The 19,278-nt window shown below is 39.6% G+C and overlaps 1 protein-coding gene and 1 long non-coding RNA gene across 2 annotated transcripts in view; one reads left to right on the forward strand and one right to left on the reverse strand.

Moving 5' to 3' along the window:
* The window catches only part of htr2cl1 (5-hydroxytryptamine (serotonin) receptor 2C, G protein-coupled-like 1), a 122,382-nt gene that overhangs the window by 80,145 nt on the left and 22,959 nt on the right, over window positions 1-19,278 (forward strand). Inside the window, exons 3-4 of the mRNA XM_034857142.1 lie at window positions 8,107-8,275; window positions 14,116-15,199. Of these exons, the coding sequence (XP_034713033.1) occupies window positions 14,785-15,199 (415 nt within the window). The 5' untranslated portion in view covers window positions 8,107-8,275; window positions 14,116-14,784. The remainder of the gene's footprint in view (window positions 1-8,106; window positions 8,276-14,115; window positions 15,200-19,278) is intronic.
* Window positions 866-13,377, reverse strand: LOC117935102. Its single transcript, XR_004654663.1, has 3 exons — window positions 13,367-13,377; window positions 1,775-1,780; window positions 866-1,027 (listed from the first exon to the last, which is right to left on the reverse strand). It is a non-coding gene; the product is annotated as an uncharacterized LOC117935102 (long non-coding RNA).

Here is a 19,278-nt window from a genome sequence, read left to right on the forward strand (position 1 = left end):
TGGACAAACAAAGGACAACTGCTCCTTGATATTTGGAAAGACAGGGGAAAAAAAATTGGAGGCACCACAAAGCCCAAAATTGCAGAAAGATAAGGTGAAACAAAACTATAAATTTTCAGGGATCACTATGTGTGGAGTGGAGCAAACTGTGCTCGGCATGCCGGGTGCCATTTCTGGGCCAACAACATGCTTTTGCCATCCCCGGCTGTGCCACTGATTCCGACAAAATCTGTACCATTACCAACACCAATTTGTTCCATTATCTCCTCCACACCCTTTTCCTTTGCTCACCCACCAAACACTACATAAAAATGCTCTAGTTATAGTTGTGATATGTTGTAGTTGATCCCACTATACTGTAGCTTTTTTTTATGTCATATATCTAAAATGTCCCAGTTTGGAAACAACACATCCTCATACCTAAACATTATAGGTTGGATTCCAAAGGCTCACAAAACAACACATACAACCGTTGTATTTACTGCTGTGTGGTTTCATCTTGTAACTGTAATCATGCAACCCATCTATTTAACGTAACAGGCAGTTTGGGTCACCCATCGACCACCCCAACCCGCCTCCTTACGCAGAATTTGGCGTTTTTATACTTTGTGGACAGATACTAAACTAGGTATCTGAACAAGTCAAGTATCATTCAAACCCCAGGCAAAGAACCAAATTTTGTTATAGTAAGTAAAGATGGTGTGCAGAGGCAGAACGACGGGTGGCTTCCGGAGCTCCAGCCCTTTTTTTTTTTTAAGTCCCAAAACTTTTAGGTTTAGGCTTTTAAAATAACTTTGGGTCATTTACCCTTACCCTCTCTCTGACTGGACTAGCAAATCAATGGAGCAGAAGTGCTGTAACTGCGGAAATATCGCTCATTCATTTGGTAAACTCTACTAAAAATAAGTTCCAAGATTAGTAATGCTGTTTTTGCCAAATTCTTAAAAAAAATAGTAACATCAGACAGTGTTTGCCTCTTTTTAGATGGCAGATGTGAACATTAGTCATCCTCAACATTAGTTGTGTTCTGGCTTTAGAATGATGAATACAGTTAGAAAGAAATTAGGTCCTAAACAGGATGTAGACCGTTCAGGAGGATTTTTTTCTTGGCACTGTCATGTATTTTTCAAACAATGTACAGAACTTTAGGCCTTCTTTTATCCAATCGCTTTAAAAATAGTGCAACTTCTGACACCACCCCTGATGGTGTGCATTATTAAAAGAAGATGATGTGCATTATTAAAAAGTTTTTGGGTTGTAGACAGGATGTAAGGCGAGAGTGATTACTCACCCAACTCTGTTGTTAATTGTAAAATGACCTCCAACAAGACTTGAAAAAGTCTCTGAGCTTCAATCTGTATTTCATCTGTGAATCACGACAGCCACTTAAATTAGAGAAGCTGGGCATCAAAATGCAGTCCAATTTCCTCAAACACCACAAAAACATTTGCATTCACTGGAAGCCAAACTTGTTTTTGTCAATGAATAAATTATATGATAAGATGGAAGTGCAACTGTTAAATAAATTATAATGATGGCTCGGAGCATGAATGGATCAGACTAATTTTATTACAGCTTAAAAATTAATTAAATTCCTTCCGAAGCGTTGTCCGTCCACCACGACCTCCAGAAATATTAAACCTGCTGCTGCATGAATATTTCACACGCCTTTAGGTAGCAGGTTAGCTTTCTTTATACGACACCCCTACTTTCTTCCCTTACAACTAATGTATTGGCTGACCTTTAAAGTTTTGAAAAGTTTTCTTTACCCTACCTAAATCTGTTTTGAATCCAGCACATGAAGTCAATCCTGATTTGCATTTTCTTTCTTGACATTTCAAAAGTTCACTTGTAATCTGTCTTTTGTCTCTTTCTAATTGCGGCTTAATTAATCTATTTCGACAGGAGAGTGCCTCTAAAACTCCTATTTCATGTTCGCTTAATATCTTCTCCCTTTGTGTTCCTATCACTCTTTACAGTTTATGTCTCTCATGCTAAGTGATTTTGGCTGATAAATGTATGGTGTGGGGGGGGGTCTGCATCTGATTAATAGCTAAGAGGCCCTTTAGGAAACTTGAGTTTCTCCTGCTAAAGTGTGTGAGTGTAACACATGGTCAAGTGGTTATGCATTCCGGTTTCTTTTGGTACCAGTAGTGTTAAGGAAAAACTCAGCAGCAGCACAACTCATTCACATACATGAAGGTTTGGCAGACTTCTGACTTACACAGAAGCATTTAATGCCTCAATTGAGGAGAAAAGTAGGCAGGCAGTACAGTTTAACCATGATGGGTTATTGTGCAGCGCCATCCCAACTCTCTGAATTTCCTGTCTTCCACAAGGTGTTATAGATATTACAGACACAGAACCAAAAGCCTAGTTCAGCCCCTCTCTCTCTCTCTCTCTCTCTCTCTCTCTCTCTCTCTCTCTCTCTCTCTCTCTCTCTCTCTCTCTCTCTCTCTCTCTCTCTCGCTCTCTCTCTCTCTGGGTAGTATGCTAATGTGGCTGGTCCACTGACCTCGAAAGGAGACAGTCCTGAGGCAGAAGATTCTCTTATCATACAAGTGTCTACGTAGACTGCTTGAATCAGTAGATAGAGAAACAGTTATACATGAAGAGTTTTTATTTTATTTATCTATGATTCGTTTATATGATTTTAAATACAAAACACAGTGGATAAGCCCTTACACACACGAGGGAAAGGAAAATAAATTGTTACAAAGTGATAAGAGTCATTGATGATACAGCAATGAAACCACAAGATCAAAAGAAGCATAAGAATAAAGAAATTAAATCTAAATCTTGCACCGCCCATGGGGACAATATCTAGCTGCAGGGATCTGACGTGTTCTAAAAGAGGTAGCAAGATTTTCTTTAAAACTTAATAGTGGGAGCCACAAAGCCACTGCTAATAGTGTAAGAAAATCAACACATTTACATGACCAGGTTTGGTGTGCCAAATAGTCATATCCCCTGACCTGAGACCTAGGAATGACCTGGTGTCCTCTAAACTTTCCCTTTAGTCTCATCGTACAGCAACATGGTGCTTCCTGAAATTCCACCGCAAGTGACAGCAATAAATCATTTTCAACTCTGAGTGACATTTTCCCATTCGTCCCTCCATACCTCCCTCCACACCTCATTTACTCCCTGTGGGGTTAAGAAAACAAATTACACAGTGGGACTCCAGCTGTGTGACACCAGTTAAACATCAACATGTCTGTCAAATTAACAGGGAGACCACAGTTGAGGCAATTTGTAGCCTGTGCCTTACTGCAGTGGTGATGTAAATGTATTCTAATGTTCATTTCCACTAATTCAGATCCTGTTGCTTCTTGTCATTTAAATGTTAATTGGTCCATTTCTAGATTCTTGTCACATTAAATGCATTTTATAATCGAGAATAAAATGGGAGGAGCTGTTTGAAGCCAGCCCCGTGTCCCAGACCATGCGTTCTCATGAACGGGTCTGAATGATATTGTACAAAAATGTACGCACACAAAGACGTATGATATCCTTCAAAATCGCCGGCTGGTCACGTGACTGCGGATGGTCACATGACGCCAGCTGGCTACGAGCTCCATGATGCCGAGCAGCAGTTGCTAGTTGTTTAAGCCACTACAGAGACGCTACGAACCTCTGTCACAGCTTGGTCGTATCAGCGGCAGTTAGTAGATGTGTTCAGCCGAAAATGTGTGACTTTGAGCCGGGTATAGAGCATTGCTATCATCCTCCTCGGAGATTACGGTTCAATTAAGTCCACAAAATACGAACATTTTGCCGTGACGATAGTTAAGATTAGGGAAAAAAAAACATGATTTGGATTAAGACACTTCCAAGAAGGGCGCCTGGGTAGCTCACCTGGTAGAGAGCGTGCTCATGTACAGAGACTCAGTTCTTGATGCAGCACCTGTGGGTGAAAACTACCAAGCAAAACTACTTTGTTAGGTTTAGGAACAGGACGCTTCAGTCCTCCCTTCATCACTTTGCACCCCCCAACCTCACTTTCTGCTTTATTTACACAGTGTTTTCTTTTTAATCATTCATCTCTCTCCTCCTGTGTCCTAACTCGGCTTTCTCACTCCCTTTTCCTTCTTTAGTAAAAGCATGTCAAAGCAATTCTATTCCCCTTCTCTCTCTCTCCAACTGTCCCTCCGGCTTTGTCACCATCTATCATTTTCCTGCTTTGAATCTTTAGCATTAACAGTATTTCTTTTCTTCTGTTTGTATCTCTCTCTCTCTCTATCTATCTCTCTCCGCGGCGCCTAGAGGCTTGACTTTCTTCTCTTTGGCTATGTATGTGTCTGAGTTTGTTCTGTGTATAATGGTATATAGAAACACACACACACACACACACACACACATCCAGAGCTGTATCCGTTTTGCTGTGCTGCACATTGTTCTTCAACTTCTTTCTTTCTTACGGTCCTTTACAGCAGATGGCAGACACAATATCTTTGAGTTACAGTACCACTCACTCACACAACCCCCTTTTCTGTCTCTGTCACACACACACACACACAAACACACACACACACACACACACACACACACACTCACACACAAATACAGATGGAGGGATTATAAGGTATTACATTAGCAGTGCAGCTCTATGTTAATGGCCTACATCAGCCAGCAGAGAACACACTGTGACTCTTTAAACTCATTCATCCTCCCCTATCTCTCTCTCTCTCTTTCTCTCTTTCTTTCTCTCTCTCTCTCTCTCTTGCTCTCTCTCTCTCTCTTACTGTACTGTATTTATTGTCTCTCCCACTTTCTGTAGTATTTCTAGTTTCACAGTAAAGTTAGTTTTATGAAATTTCAGCCAAGTGAAATAGTACCTCTTCCCTAATGAGAATATATTCAAGAGGATGTGTCATCAGGATTAATACCTCATTGCATTTCATTTGTGCTTGCCGCCGAAGATATTTATGTTTTTTTTTCTTTTTCTTTTTTTTATTGGATCAATTTGGTTCTGTTTGGGAAACGTTTGAATCCGTAACAGGTAATGTTACAAGTCACTCTCGAATATTAATACAACGCTGCACTTTTATTGAAAACCACACTTTGAGCTAGAAACATTTGCATTGGTAGATTTGCCGTCAAGAACCAGGCTTCTACTGTTAAAGGAACAGTTTGACATTTTGGGAAAGACAGATTCGATCACCTTTGGACGGAGAAATGTAGGTTATTGTTTAGAATCTGGTCATTTGCACACACAAAAAATGCCCAAACTTAAAGTGTGCATACAAACAAGATGGAAAGGTTCCTTTGTTTTTCTGTTCATGTCTGTTATGGTTATTTGTTTTTTGCTTTCTCTCTCATTCGTCTCTGTGCCCTTGCTTGCTGTCTTTTGTCATCTTTATCTGTTTCCCTTCATGCCTTGCTCCTTGTTGATTTGGTAAACATATTGGTTTCCCCATTCGATGAAAATATAGTTGCGTAAATAAAAAGAAATACACTCTTTGTATTATGAACACAGTAAGTCTGATATTGCCTTTCCCTCCTTGCTCTAATGAAAGGTTATCCCATTGCAGCTCCCACATTTACTCGCTTTGTTTCTTAACACACAATCCCTCTTCTCATTAACTCTGTGTGGTTCTTACCCTGCCTGCTAATCACTTAAACGCTCATCTGAACATACTCTGTAGTCAATATTTTAAAAAATGGGTTAAGTGACTGAATTAGGCCTACCTGTAAAATATATAAATTAGATGAAAGCTGAAGAAAGTTTAAAGATGCTCTTTGCTGTTAACCGGCAGTCTTTAGCGCCTATTTGAAATTCACAAAATGGCCAATTAAACTGCATGCAGTCTACTTCATTTGAAATTGTTCAAGGCTTACAAGTCTCTGCATGCAGGTATGCAGTATAATGAATCCAGGAAGTAAGAAAAAGTCAAATGAACAGTAGCTGAGGATTTTAGTATTTTGAAAGTATATTTTTACTGCTACTTATGACTTTATTTTGATGTCACTTGCTTTTATTAAACCGGTTTCTTGTTTCCAACTACTGTAATGCGTGAAGCTAAAAATAGTAAAATAAAAATATATTTTGACCTACATGGGATAAGGAAGTATAAAAATTGTTGGATTAGGAGGTAGGTTTTCCTGTTCCTCCTTCTGTCTTTCCCCATTCAAATCTCCACAGACCCCACCCAAACCGTCGCGCTTGTACCTGTAAAGGCGTTCCATCTGTGCAGTCCATCAGGTGGCCTCATAGCTTACGGGGGCAACACAGGGGGGACCAATAATGCGGGGGAAGGGGGGGGGGGGGGGGGGGGGGGGGGGGGGGGGGCAATGACATTTGAAAAGAATACAGCAAAGGAAAGCTGCTTAGAATATTGGATTGGATAGAACAACACAATGTAATTCTGCTAAATAAAACATCACATTCATTATTAATTTTAATGAAATTGTATATCCGAGCACAACAAACATTTTCTATAGGCGCAGTCTGCCATTTAAAAGACAAAACAATTCCAGTGCGGGTTCCATGGTATTTGCTAGGGGGGGGGGTGCCTTTGCTTATGAACGTGACCCCTCTGGCAGTACAACACAATCCATACTCTACCATCATCTCTACCTGGTCTTGTGGGCATCTCTTGCTACCGGGGGCACGGGTGTGTGTTTATTGTTGAGCCAGACCTGCATCAAATAGTGTCCCAGTGACTCACAAGGGGACTTTCTGTACACAGGTATAACCTTCTGGATGCTTGTTGAACAATATTGCTCTGAAACCCCTCATGTCAGTGTGTTTGCTCATCATTTTGTTTGAAGAAAAACATACAGTAGATGCCTGAGATGAAATTGCCACAGGTGAATGTATAAATTCATCCACAGTGCCAGTTCTACATCACGTTCTATTATTATATTTATACTTCTACTGTCAGTCATGTAAACTGCAGTTGTTATTTCATTCAGTTGGTTTAAAGAATGATGTACAATATGCTGGTATGTTATCCTCTGTAACTTCAGAAACTAATTTGATCAAGGAACACGCTTCCACATCAGGTTTTTTGTAGCCTTTATATTTACGTTGTATTCTGCAGGTCCGTCCTTTCCTAAGGATTTTCAAGAGGTAATTGATCATGATTAAAGGGGGAAAAAAACAAGTCATTGTTTAAATAATCAGCACACTCAGAATTAATTACTCCCAATTGTATTTTCTAATGCACTCCTATAAAACTCAGTCATTGTTGATTTGGCGACATCCATGGTTACTGTTGAAACAGCAAGTGCAGTTTAATACTTCTTGAGCAGCTACTTTGTCAGAATTACAACAGCAGAACAACTGTTGTATGTGTTTACTGTGCAGCCAAACAAACCTTGTAGATATGCAAATGTAGGCAATTTGAATCCATGGCGGTAATGGCGGACTCTGCCACTACAGATTAAAGATACAGAAAGGCAATTATAAATTGTAACTAAAGCTAATAATGAAAAAATGCCAACCATAAATGGTGTCAAAAATGGGATGTCATTTCATGAACATTTTATGGATTATGACAGATTATAACATTTGAAAATTGTGTCCACAGGCTATAAACCATTTAACATATATGAGGAATGAAATGTCCCGTAATCCAAGAAATAATAAATGAATGCTTACTTGGGTTTAATTTGAGCTTTTCCTTCAAGGACAAATTGTAAATAATCTTTCCTATAATTAGTATAGAAATATGGAGTTTGTTCCAAGAAAATATGTAATGGATTTGAATACTAAAACCAACCAGCACATTTACATTTGTCAGTTACTCCTAATAACATTAGCATAATTTGTCATCTGTACACTTCATAATATATTCAGTTTTTCTTGCTGCTACAAATAGGGATCATTTATCTAATCTAACATGATGTGGAGGGTGTTTATGGACTGTCAGTGTGTCTGTGTTAGATGAAAGAACTGAAGATTAATGGTAAATGCTGTTGTTGTTGTAGTTCCCGGTGTGTGGGAGTTATTAGAAGCCGCTGTGATTTCAGGAGGCTTTTAGTCAGTTTTAACTTTTGTTAAAAGAAACTTTTGTTTGTTCAGTTTTGACCTGAAATGTTTCAGAAAAGAGCATCAGAAGTCATTTGTTTCCTTCTTCAATCTCCTCCCTCTTTCTGTAGACAGATGGATGACGCTGATCCCTCACCCCGGAGGTGTGGAGTGACAGATGACAGAGGCACTGACACGGCGGGAGAGAGAGAAAAAGAGAGAGGTAACATTGGAAAGGGTTACTGCCGCCCGTAAGGGAAAACAACTTCAAAGGTCATATCGATCGGGAGGCGAGAAGAAGTAAGTGACCAGATATCCTGATACTGGGATGACAGTGTTTCTCACTCGCTCACTCACTCACTCACTCACTCACTCACTCACTCACTCACTTCTTTTCTTTTTTGTTTCACTTTCTGCACCTTCATCTCTTTGTAAAACACTCTCATTTGTGTGTTAGACCATACAGTGCTGAAAGTTTTTAAAGATGAGTGTAGAGGCTTTTTGCCATGTTGTAGTACTCGAGACCGGTTTTGGGACTATTTTTTTAAGGTCTTGTCTCAGATTCGACTGCATTTTTACTCGTATGAAGAGGACTCCAAATTTTATTTCAAGACCACGATTGCAGGAATATTGCTTAATTCCTTCTTCATTGTCTAATTTTTATTTATCATTACTGTGATTGGATGTAAATCTTCCTGCAGCAAATGCAACTAATAATAACTTAACTCATTTTTAATTTAAAATTCTCGATACACTATTCTTGGTGATGACTTGGTCTCGGTTTAAGTTGTCTTGACTGCAACACTGGCGTTTTGTACCATTTCTCACAGTATTCTTGTCTTAGATTTGAATCTATAGAGTTACAGTTCCATTATCACAGGATCATCATCATTATCAAATGAATGTGTGGGGTGGCCCAACAAAAGACCTCCACCGACTCTTACACAGATGCACAATGCTAAAAGGACAACAAACGTTAGGTTTAGGTAATCATTTCATACTGAAACGTACCAATTAAAGAAAACTTCAAACACTCAGCCGGCGTGATCTGTAACAGATTAGTCCCGGTCATCAGATGACCCTCGCCCTGCTGGTTGTAGCAAAAGTTTCCCTGTTAACATCTGATCTGCTTTTACACTCCCAACTGTTACCCACACAGCAACAGCAGGTAGGAGGTACAATTAGCCTGAAGCATTCTAATTCAATTCAATTTTATTTATATAGCGCTAAATCACAACAACAGTTATCTCATTTCATAAAAGAGCAGGTCTAAAACGTACTCTGTGATGTTATTTTCAGAAAATCCAACAATTCCCACCAAGAGAAAGCACCAGGCGACACAAGCAAGGAAAAAGCAAGAATGGGCAACTTGAAATGTAAATGAATTGCTACACATATTCTATATAATGATATTAATGAATTAACCCTCTGAGGACAAAAGATGCTCCGGCACGGCCAAACGATGTTTGTCAAAATTCCTGCTCAAAATGCGACATTAAAAAATTTCATTTCAGACATTCATTTACTATTTTAACCACAAATAACCCTAAGACTTTGATTAAACTCATTTCAAGCATTGAAACAATTGAACCAACACGTCATAAGTTAAGATTTGTTCTCAAAAGAGATTTGAGGAATTTCAAAAAGCGACCTTCAACGTTTCAGCTTTAGCGGCAAATTATCACTTTACGCATTGCTCTAGAAAAAATGTTGCATCATATCAGAAAGCAGAGTTAGTTCTAAACATTTTGATATGAAACAAATGGGGATCAGTTGTATGCAAATAACTTAAAAAGGTTAATTCAAGGGCGCCCAGATAGCTTAGTTGAGTGGGCTCCCATATAGAGAGGTTTACTCCTCGATGCAGCGGCCCCTGGTTCGACTCCGACCTGCGGCACTTTGCTGCATGTCATTCCCTCTCTCTCTACACTTGCATTTCTTCAGCTGTCCTGTTAACAAAGGCCTAAAAATGCCCCAAAAATAATCAAAAAAAAAAAAAAAAGTTGGCTACATTTAAGACAATATTTGAAGATGCCTTTGGACCACGGAGGGTTACCTACTAACCCTAACATTGCAAAAGTCTTAAATAATAATAAAAATGTATGCCACTTAAAAATATGTAATGTACTACATGGTATTGTACAGGTTGTTTACAAAAAATAGTAATGTAAAGCTAGACCTAAGAGAGGAATTGAGAAAAAAAGATCGTCTCTTGCCCCTATACAAATTATTATTGTACCAGAAGTTGGTATTTGATAATTTACCAACATGTATATGGTGGTGCTTGATCAATCCATGAATGTTAAGCTTTAAACCTCTCTCACACACACACAACAGTTTGTGCTGTTTGCCTTTGTGGGTCAGCAGTTTAATAAGAAGAAAATCCCTCCATCCCATTCCCCCTACCAGCCTCCACTGTTTTGTCTCGCAGAGCAGAAACGGCTTCAACAAACCTAAGTGAGACAGCAATTTGTCCCAGCGGTGAAAAGTAAAGTGACCGCGGCAACATCAGCGCCTTAGCTAGGCTTCTGCTGTGTGATCCTCTGTGACTCTCCGACTGTATCCATGTAACTCTCTCTCTCTCTGAAGTGCTTTACGAGCAAAACACCAATTATGATGAGATTTCTTAGCTGACAGACTCGTGTGCACTCGCTCTGTGGGCTGCATGTCATCTTTGGTTTGAACCTTTGTGAACTGTTGTTTTCCTGCCACGCTTAAAACTACATCCTTAAAAGGGAAAACATGATTTTTGTCAGAAAGCAAGTGACTGTCCTGTGGTATTCAAGGTCCTTTTTTCTCAATCCCTATTCCTTTAGACGTTCATTTCCAGACCTTCTTTCATTGCGCTGTGGAGGAGGGTCTGGCTAGTCCACACTGCATTCCTGTGCCGCTGCAAAATTGCCTCTGGAAGGAATTTGTTTTGGTGGATGTGTACGTTCAAAGGTTTTAGTCGTGCAACAGAAAACTCAGATTGGACAGATAGATCTCCCTGCTGGGATCTGAGGAGCAGGTAACCATAGTCCTCATCAATCCAAATTCCAACAGAAAGGAAGTGGATGGAAACGGACATCCATGCAAAAAAAGTGACATCCCGTGGTATATCCGGCAGCAATGGAGCAATCTTACAGGTGAAAGGTTGTGGATAAAGACTACCTTTCCTTTATCACTTCAATCTTTCCTTCTCCATCGCTCTTTTTACCGCCTCCTTCTTATCCTCCTCTCTCTTTGTCCTCTCGCTCTCTCTCTTGCTGATGTATTTCTGCTTTATCAGAGCGGTTAAATGGCTTGCCTGCAGTGCTGTTTAGTTTCCTGTGAACCACGCTGATCTCCCTGAGAGGAGAAGATAGGAAGCAGCCTATCTGTTACACACTGAGCATTTCACACACACACGCACACACACACACATTCCTCCATTTGCACACACACATAATTCCTCAGTTAATTGTTTACCATTATTTAAAGTCATTCACACAGCAGCCTCATCAATGGCTTCCCTTTTGAGACAATCACACTACTGTTTCATTGACGTTTTGTTGCACAAAGTACTGTTTTTTTCTAGCATAGACACAGCCAAGACAAATAATCGATCGAATCCAAATCCTGACAGAAAGCGTTAAAGAAATATAGATGCCTCCGACTATACTGTGAGCTTACTGTGTCTGAAAACAAACATTATCCTGACACCATTGGCCTGAGCTGAAGCCCAGTGTGACGCTGTGTTTAATTTTGACAATGGAGACTGTGGTTCACATAACGTAGTCAACCTACAGGCAGTGTTGTTTTCTCATGAACTAGTCTGTATCCACGACGTTCCACTTCTGGGATTGCTCCATTGCCGCTTGAAATTTCACTGTAAGTCCTTCTTTTTAGCCAGATGTCCGTTACCTACCGCTTTCTTTGTCATGGAATTTTAATCTCGGGTGGATTTATGAGGACTATGGGTAACTGCTCCTCAGATCTCTGCAGGGTAAATTCAGACAGCTGGGTAGACTATTTCCAATCTCAGTTTTCTGTTGCAGGACTAAAACAACCTTTGAACGTACACATGTTCCATCAAAACAAGTTCCTTCCCGAGGCTATTTTGCAGAGGCACTGGTGTTTTCTCAGGTGCTTAGCACAAGACGATTGTGATTAAACATGTGGTTAAACGACATGCCAATTAACCAAAGCACGGTTCTTTCCCATCCCGGAGTGCTTGTCGACTAGCCAGACCTTACTATGCAGTGCTGTGGAGGAAGGTCTGGCAATGTAAGACTAATTAAGACCTAAAGCCATCTCTAATCTTAAACAAGTGGTTTAATTTGCCTAAACGTAACCACACATTAAAGTAAAAGTTTGTCATTTTGGGAAATTTATCTTTTCAATTAATTTCTGAGAGTTCGATGAAAAGACCAAATGCAATCACATGTTGTGTTAGAGCTAGAGCCAGGGGGCAGTTGGCTTAGCTTAGCTTAGTTTAGGCCTGCGTAACCAGCTAACCTGGCTGTCTCTAAAGTTCCAAAATACACAAGGTCTAAAGCTGACTCATTAACATGTCACATCTGGTTTGATTAATCCACATATGACAAATGTAAAAAAAACTAAGAAATTATTATCATTGGAAATTGTTTGACTGTCTCAAATTTTATGAGGAAGTAAGGTTTTAAATTCCACAACGATTAATTTTGAACAAGAGTTCAATAGTTCATACGCCTGTAAAAAAAGACTGAGAAGAAGAATGTTGCTGTGCTGACATGTGTTGTGTTAATGGATGGGCAGATGACAGAAGACTGCTATTGTTTTCCCAATCCGTCTCAATGCTAAGAAAGTCCCTCGTCCATTCTTCATACTAGGTTATTAATACAAATAAGTGAAGAGCATGAAGAGAACACGAATAACCGCAGCTGGCAACAACACATGCTGTAACTATTCCTTGAATAACAGCTGGGCACAGTGTCATCCCAATGAGGCTGTCAATAGTGGCTCCATATCAGAAAACACCATACAAATAAGTTTTGTTTAAGCTCATAGGGGTAATACCATCATTGTGTTTCATGTAGGTATGGTGATTGACAATGTATCTGGCCAGACACATAAATATAATAATAATAATCTGAATTATTTGCACACAAACGAGCAAAACCGAAACGCAAATGCACCTTGAGATACAAAAAATTCACATTAAATAAAACAGACCTTAGCATGCTCACACAGATGGAAAAAAATGCAAAGCAGGGGATTTTGTTATTGTGCTTATAGCAATGTGTAAAATATGTACACACACGTACACTCAGAGTGGCTATTATGCTCTGCTTGATATTAACATAGACTCACCGCCCACTAAACTATCTCAGCTGGAGGCTTGGGCCTGTTGGAGATGGCTTTTTATCTCAAACGCACACACATATTGACACAGAGGAGAAGGAAACACATTCACTTGTCATTCTTAAACATTTGCCCACACATTCAAAAAAAAATGTTTCACTGGTTTTCACAGTCTTTCTATCTATCTGTTTGTCACATGCAAAGACACACACACACACACACACACACACACACTCCCGATCACATGCAGTAAACCTTGACTCCTCCACATACTGTATCCATTTATGAGATACTAAATCACTAAGCCGTTGAAAGGAAAGGGTAAATAGAGAGGACAGCCAGTACTTTTGCACACACACTGCCATGTGAGGGTGTAAACATCAAAAGCTTCTGTTTCATTTAATCTCCTTCAGTTTGTTTTAATTGACTGGTAGTAATTCTCTTTATGTAACTTTTATTAGGAGTGCAGACAATATCATAGATTAGGCTAGTAAAGGAAGGATCGCTGTGAGGAAGAAAGACTGAAAGAAAGACCATGATTTGGCTGGAGGGGGGGAGAAATGCAGGAGAGGCGGAAATGAGGCAGCAGTTAAGGGAGGTTAGGGAGTAGGAATAAAGGAAAGCAATGGAAAAATTTAATAAAATTAAACAACAAAAGAAGGATAAGTGGATGGAACGGTCAATTCATTAATAGATGTAGAGGAAATTGGAAGCTGGGCAGAAGGATGTGAAGTTTGAAGGTTGAGTAGATGATGCATGCCTCAAGAATATAAATTTTGCAAACAGAAAGTTCAAAAGAAATCATCTGATCTCATTTTCATTGGTTTCTTCCGCAGATCAACCTGACCATCAACTCTGATCTGGTAGACGTAAATTGCAACATCTTGGAAACCACGGACCACAGCAGCAAGATTTACAACTGAATGCAGATTATAAAACTGAAAACTCATCCCAAAACTAACTAGCAAAGATCAAGCAAACAGCAACCATGGATATTTGTAAACCAATCTTCAGCTCTAAATTAGAAACTCATAGACTCTTATTTACATCAAGAGGTGGATGTGACTGATCCTCTACAAAGCAACACGGGACTTTTTTGGCTCAGCATACACCTTGAGCACTTGTAGCCAATGACGAATTGGCAAGAAATGGGAGATTCAAAGCTCAGGGAACAATCTGAGGGTGTTTGCAGCTAGCAATACTATTGGAAAACAATATAAAATCAAAAAACACTTTTAGCCAGGTCCTCCCAATCCCCTCTTCCCTGTCACTCCCCAATACCCAAAGTTGCTTCCTTCCTTTTTCCCCCTTACCCTAGATCCTTATTAATGGTGTTCTGTTAGTATTAACAACTCCTTTACACACTTCAAAACTCTTTAAATAAGTCTTGATCAATGCTGAGCACATCTCTCTCTTCACCTTCTTCTTCCTGCTGTTGAAGGAGGTGAATTAAAATCAGGGGAGCCCTCTTTCAACCACCAATAGGGTAAGGGTCTCTCTTTGGGATGGGTGGCCCAGCTAGGGCTCTTCTTGGCGGGTTCAGCACCACCACTTCTTCCCTGGAGGTTGGAGGTCAGATGGCTTGGCCAACCAACAATCCCCTGGACCTCAACCAGACCCTGTCATGGGGGATCGGGTTTGGAGGCAGCATTGGAGGTGCAGCAGCCATGAGTGCAGGTCTGGACAATTTCACCCATGAGTCTGTCACCAGGAAAGGGATGAAAGAGAAGAACTGGCCGGCTTTGCTCATACTCGTCATCATCGCACTGACAATCGGAGGCAACATCCTTGTGATCCTGGCAGTGTCGCTGGAGAAGAAGCTCCAAAACGCCACCAACTTCTTCCTTAGGTCGCTGGCCGTGGCGGACATGCTCGTAGGCATCCTGGTCATGCCGGTTTCCCTCATCAACATCCTCTATGGTGAGTTTTGACTAACCGTAAAGCATTTCTGCATTTGTAGACATACAGGGTATAAGATTTATACACATGGAGCAAAGAGCAAACATGTAAAATGATTCATAACCGATAAAGTTAGTTAGTGCTTGTTGTGAACTTTGACTTGATGCTCATTTCTCACAAGTTTACATTTACGCATGTACACTTATAATAATCCACACATGTTGCAGTAATAAGTTTTCATTAAAACTATATTCTACTGAAATGTGTTTTTCTTTGTGATGGCCTTATCCTTGAAATATGTCTAGCTGGAAAGTAAAACAAAAAAAATAACGTTCTCTCTCTGAGTTTGCTCTAAACTATTTTAAGGTAGGCATAGACATATGCATCATTTAGGAACACACACTCATACCTGTATACAGTTATCTGATAAGCTAACAGGTGCTGTTCAATACAATAGGAAAATGGATGCTCCAACCTGTAATAATTACATGCTTGGATACATGCATGTAATTATTGGATTTGTTCTTTATAGTTTAGTAACAGTTAACAGTTTATAGTTTTATTCATGAAAAGAAAGACACATGCATGTACAGTACGTCTCACCCAACATCTAAACAGTCTTAGCTGCAGATTTCTACCCCTGATCTCGGGCACCCACCCACCCACTCACCAGCTGTTGTCATCCGGCTTTGACATGTGCCCATTTCAGTGCAATTGTCAAAATGATTATTACTTCTCTGAGACATTCCTAGCTGTTATATTGCAAATGATTCAAGAGTAGGAGGATGCCAACTTAATAATTGCAATATCATACCATCTATCAACTGCTTTTCTTGCTTATAATATTCTTGCCAGGATTCAGCATGAACGCCCACGTTAGCTTAATAGGATGTCGGGTTGGTATGGTAGGCTGTCTATTGAATTTCGTTTTCCAATGTTGAATAAAAACAAGAGATTGTCTTCGTGTAATATTCCAGGCACGTCTCTGCATTTATACCACAAAGGAGAGGTACATTTCTTACTGTGTACCTGTAAATGTCACCATCACAGAAGAGCTGATAGTAAGCAAGAAAATCTTTTACAGAGTTTTGCAGTTCTTAGTGACAGCATTAATCTTTGTTAATGCCCACATTTCAGCAGGTCAAAACTACCTTTACTGTTTTGCTTTCAGGTTTAAAATTAGATCTTTTAGGGAGTCAAGTCTCACAACAATGAGGATTTTATCTTTGTGACTTAAAGTAAACTATTAACACACCATCTGGCATACCAAGACCCTATAAAGTTGTAATGGCAAACCCACAGACATGAACACAGATGTGCTGGATGTGCATTTCTATATGTGTGTGTGTGTGTGTGTGTATATATATATATATATATATATATATATATATATATATATATATATAACCACATTAGCATTCTATTTGAGTCTTGATTCCGGCGACCTGATGAGTCCAATATTCCCTCTCCTTTTAGCTCTGGTTTGGTCTCCACCAACTCTTAAAGGAAACAGCTATTGCTGCTAGATGCTCTGAGTTCATTAGCTACTTGCTAACTGTGTCTCTCTGCAGTTTGGTCCTTGGCAGGTAGTGTACAATACCTTTTTTTTAGCAGTCTGCTGTGGCCAAAAACAATGATAATGAGAGCCACAAGAGTGAACCAAATCAGTAAAACTGCCGTCCAGAAAACCATAGCAGTATAATCTGATTTGGCCAAACTGTATCATTTAGTATGCAGTTAAAAGCAAAAATCTCCAGTATCCATCTGACCAGTCTACCTCGCCTACTGTCTCCCACAATGCAAAGCGTCACGACAACGATTACTTATGCTTTCCAAAAACCAGAGACCGGCTTAGGCTGGCCTAGAATACTGCAAAACAAACTGATTTAAAAGTTTCATACTGCATACTACCAATGAACGCAGTATGTTGGCTTGTCAACACATGCTACACCTCATACATTAAACATTAATTTGAGCCATTATCAATATAAAGGCCCTGATAAGTGCAGCTTTGAGTGCTCATAAAATCTGTTACTAAGCATTATTCTATATACAAATGTAAGCACAAAAATATAACTTTTAATCCACAAAGTCAAGCATGCATCCACTTTACTTTTACATTACACAACATCATACATCATTTGAGCCACTGTTTTAAAAATATTGATTTCAGCCGCTTTACCTAACTTTATAAAACATGGGAATCTGGTCATAATACTTATGTCAGAGATGTGACAAATATAATTTATTTTCAGCCACCATCACATAATGTCCCATGTGGGGTTTATTTGATGTTTGGGACTGCACAGGAGGGATGACGCAAGAGAACGCAAGAGAGTGACACACGCTGGTAGTGGTAGCCAAATATGAATATGTTGACGGAGCTATTGTCTTGACAGGCCAGGAAATTTGGATAATAGATGTTTCAGCTCAGTTGGTGCTAAATGATCTGTGATTTCATTTAGATGTCCATGCATCTGTCAGAGACGTTGATGAGAGAAGTCTCCTTGGTCTTCGGCCAATGTCATGTTTGGTCATTTTGTGACTGTCTGAGAAAACTTTTGTTAACTAACTTTATAAGTTTGGGTGCAAACAGTTATGGCATATAAGCTAAATATTATTGCCACGAAGGAAATTATGGGCAATTTAACTATTCTAACAGAAGAGAAAGACAGATTCTGAAAAGTCAACATAGATGTTATCTTGAATGGCCAAAATGTATTAAATTGTGTGTGTTTTATGCACATTAAGGTGTTACCAGTTAGTATTACCAGAGATTCTGACTTTTATTTTTTAAGTTTATCAACACTGATGAATTTTACTTTGACTTTTGCCAAGAGCGGACATCATGCTTCATAAATAGAATTTCAACACATCACTGAACTCAACTTTATAGACAATATCTGGCTGAGTATGAAGAGATAACACAAGATTTAAGGCTACAAGGATGACTGAAAAGAGTAATTAAAAAAGACTGTAACGGATTGCATCATGCAAAATGTAATATTGCATATAGTTTGTAGGGCTTGACCCATACTACAGAATAAACGTCAGAATAGTTGGGCCTCTGACTATTCATTCTGTAAATCTGTTGCTTGTGAGTATTGCTGGAGTACCACTTTAAATCTGCTATTTAAAATAAAAGTATAATATTCCACAGATGAAACGTTGCTGAATAATAAATGATCACTAGTCTAAACATATGGGAAGAGTGCCTACATTAAACATCTTTATTTTTTGTTATGTCTTTTTTCATTTCCCCCTGCTGCTATTTTGTATCCTTGGTGCAACTTGGCCAAACTTACCATATTCACGTCTCTGTTGTGTAGCTGGAATCCTTCAGGAATACTAAACAGGAGAGGGTAGGTAGAGCCGTGCTTAAAGGGCTGCGTACGGTCAATGGACACACTCGTGCACACTCTCTCTGTGTCTGTCTGTTGGTTCAAGCTGCTGCTGATTGCTTTCTGCGGTAATCAATGTTTCACACAAACACTCAAAAAAAAAAAAAGGACAAATCTGTCTTTTCTTTTTCTCGATTTCACAAACAGGTGCACATACACAAATGCAGACAAACACACACACACATTGAGGCCAGTACACAGTTTATCTCTGTCATTTGAATGCACACATACAAAAGAACAATTGTCCATGTAAACACATACGCTCAGAGTCTGGGTCTATACTTCCAGTTTTATCCATTAGACAGGTACTTGACTGCATTGATCCCCATGGCTGGCTGAAGGATAGACCAGACAAACACACACACACACACTCACAAATACAAACACACAGAGGCACGTCACGGAATGTTCTCACACCATTTAACTTGATAATGGTTATGATGATGATGACAATCATGCTAAAAGATGATGTGGATGGTAATTTAGCAACTTTTTAGCCCTTTGTCCTCGCAGTGGTGCGCACACACACACACGTGCACACAAAGAGAGAGAGAGAGAAGGTCTGCTGTCACACACACAAATACACACAATGTTTAAGTTTTTTTAATTGGAATTACCAGATCAAAAACCCCATGAAAGACCGAGGTAGAGAGGGAGTGACCCTGCCCGGAGGAAGCCCGGGGCCCCCGTCTGGAGCCA

The sequence above is a fragment of the Etheostoma cragini genome, chromosome 19, assembly GCF_013103735.1.
Source record: "Etheostoma cragini isolate CJK2018 chromosome 19, CSU_Ecrag_1.0, whole genome shotgun sequence".
Classification (NCBI taxonomy): Eukaryota; Metazoa; Chordata; class Actinopteri; order Perciformes; family Percidae; genus Etheostoma; species Etheostoma cragini.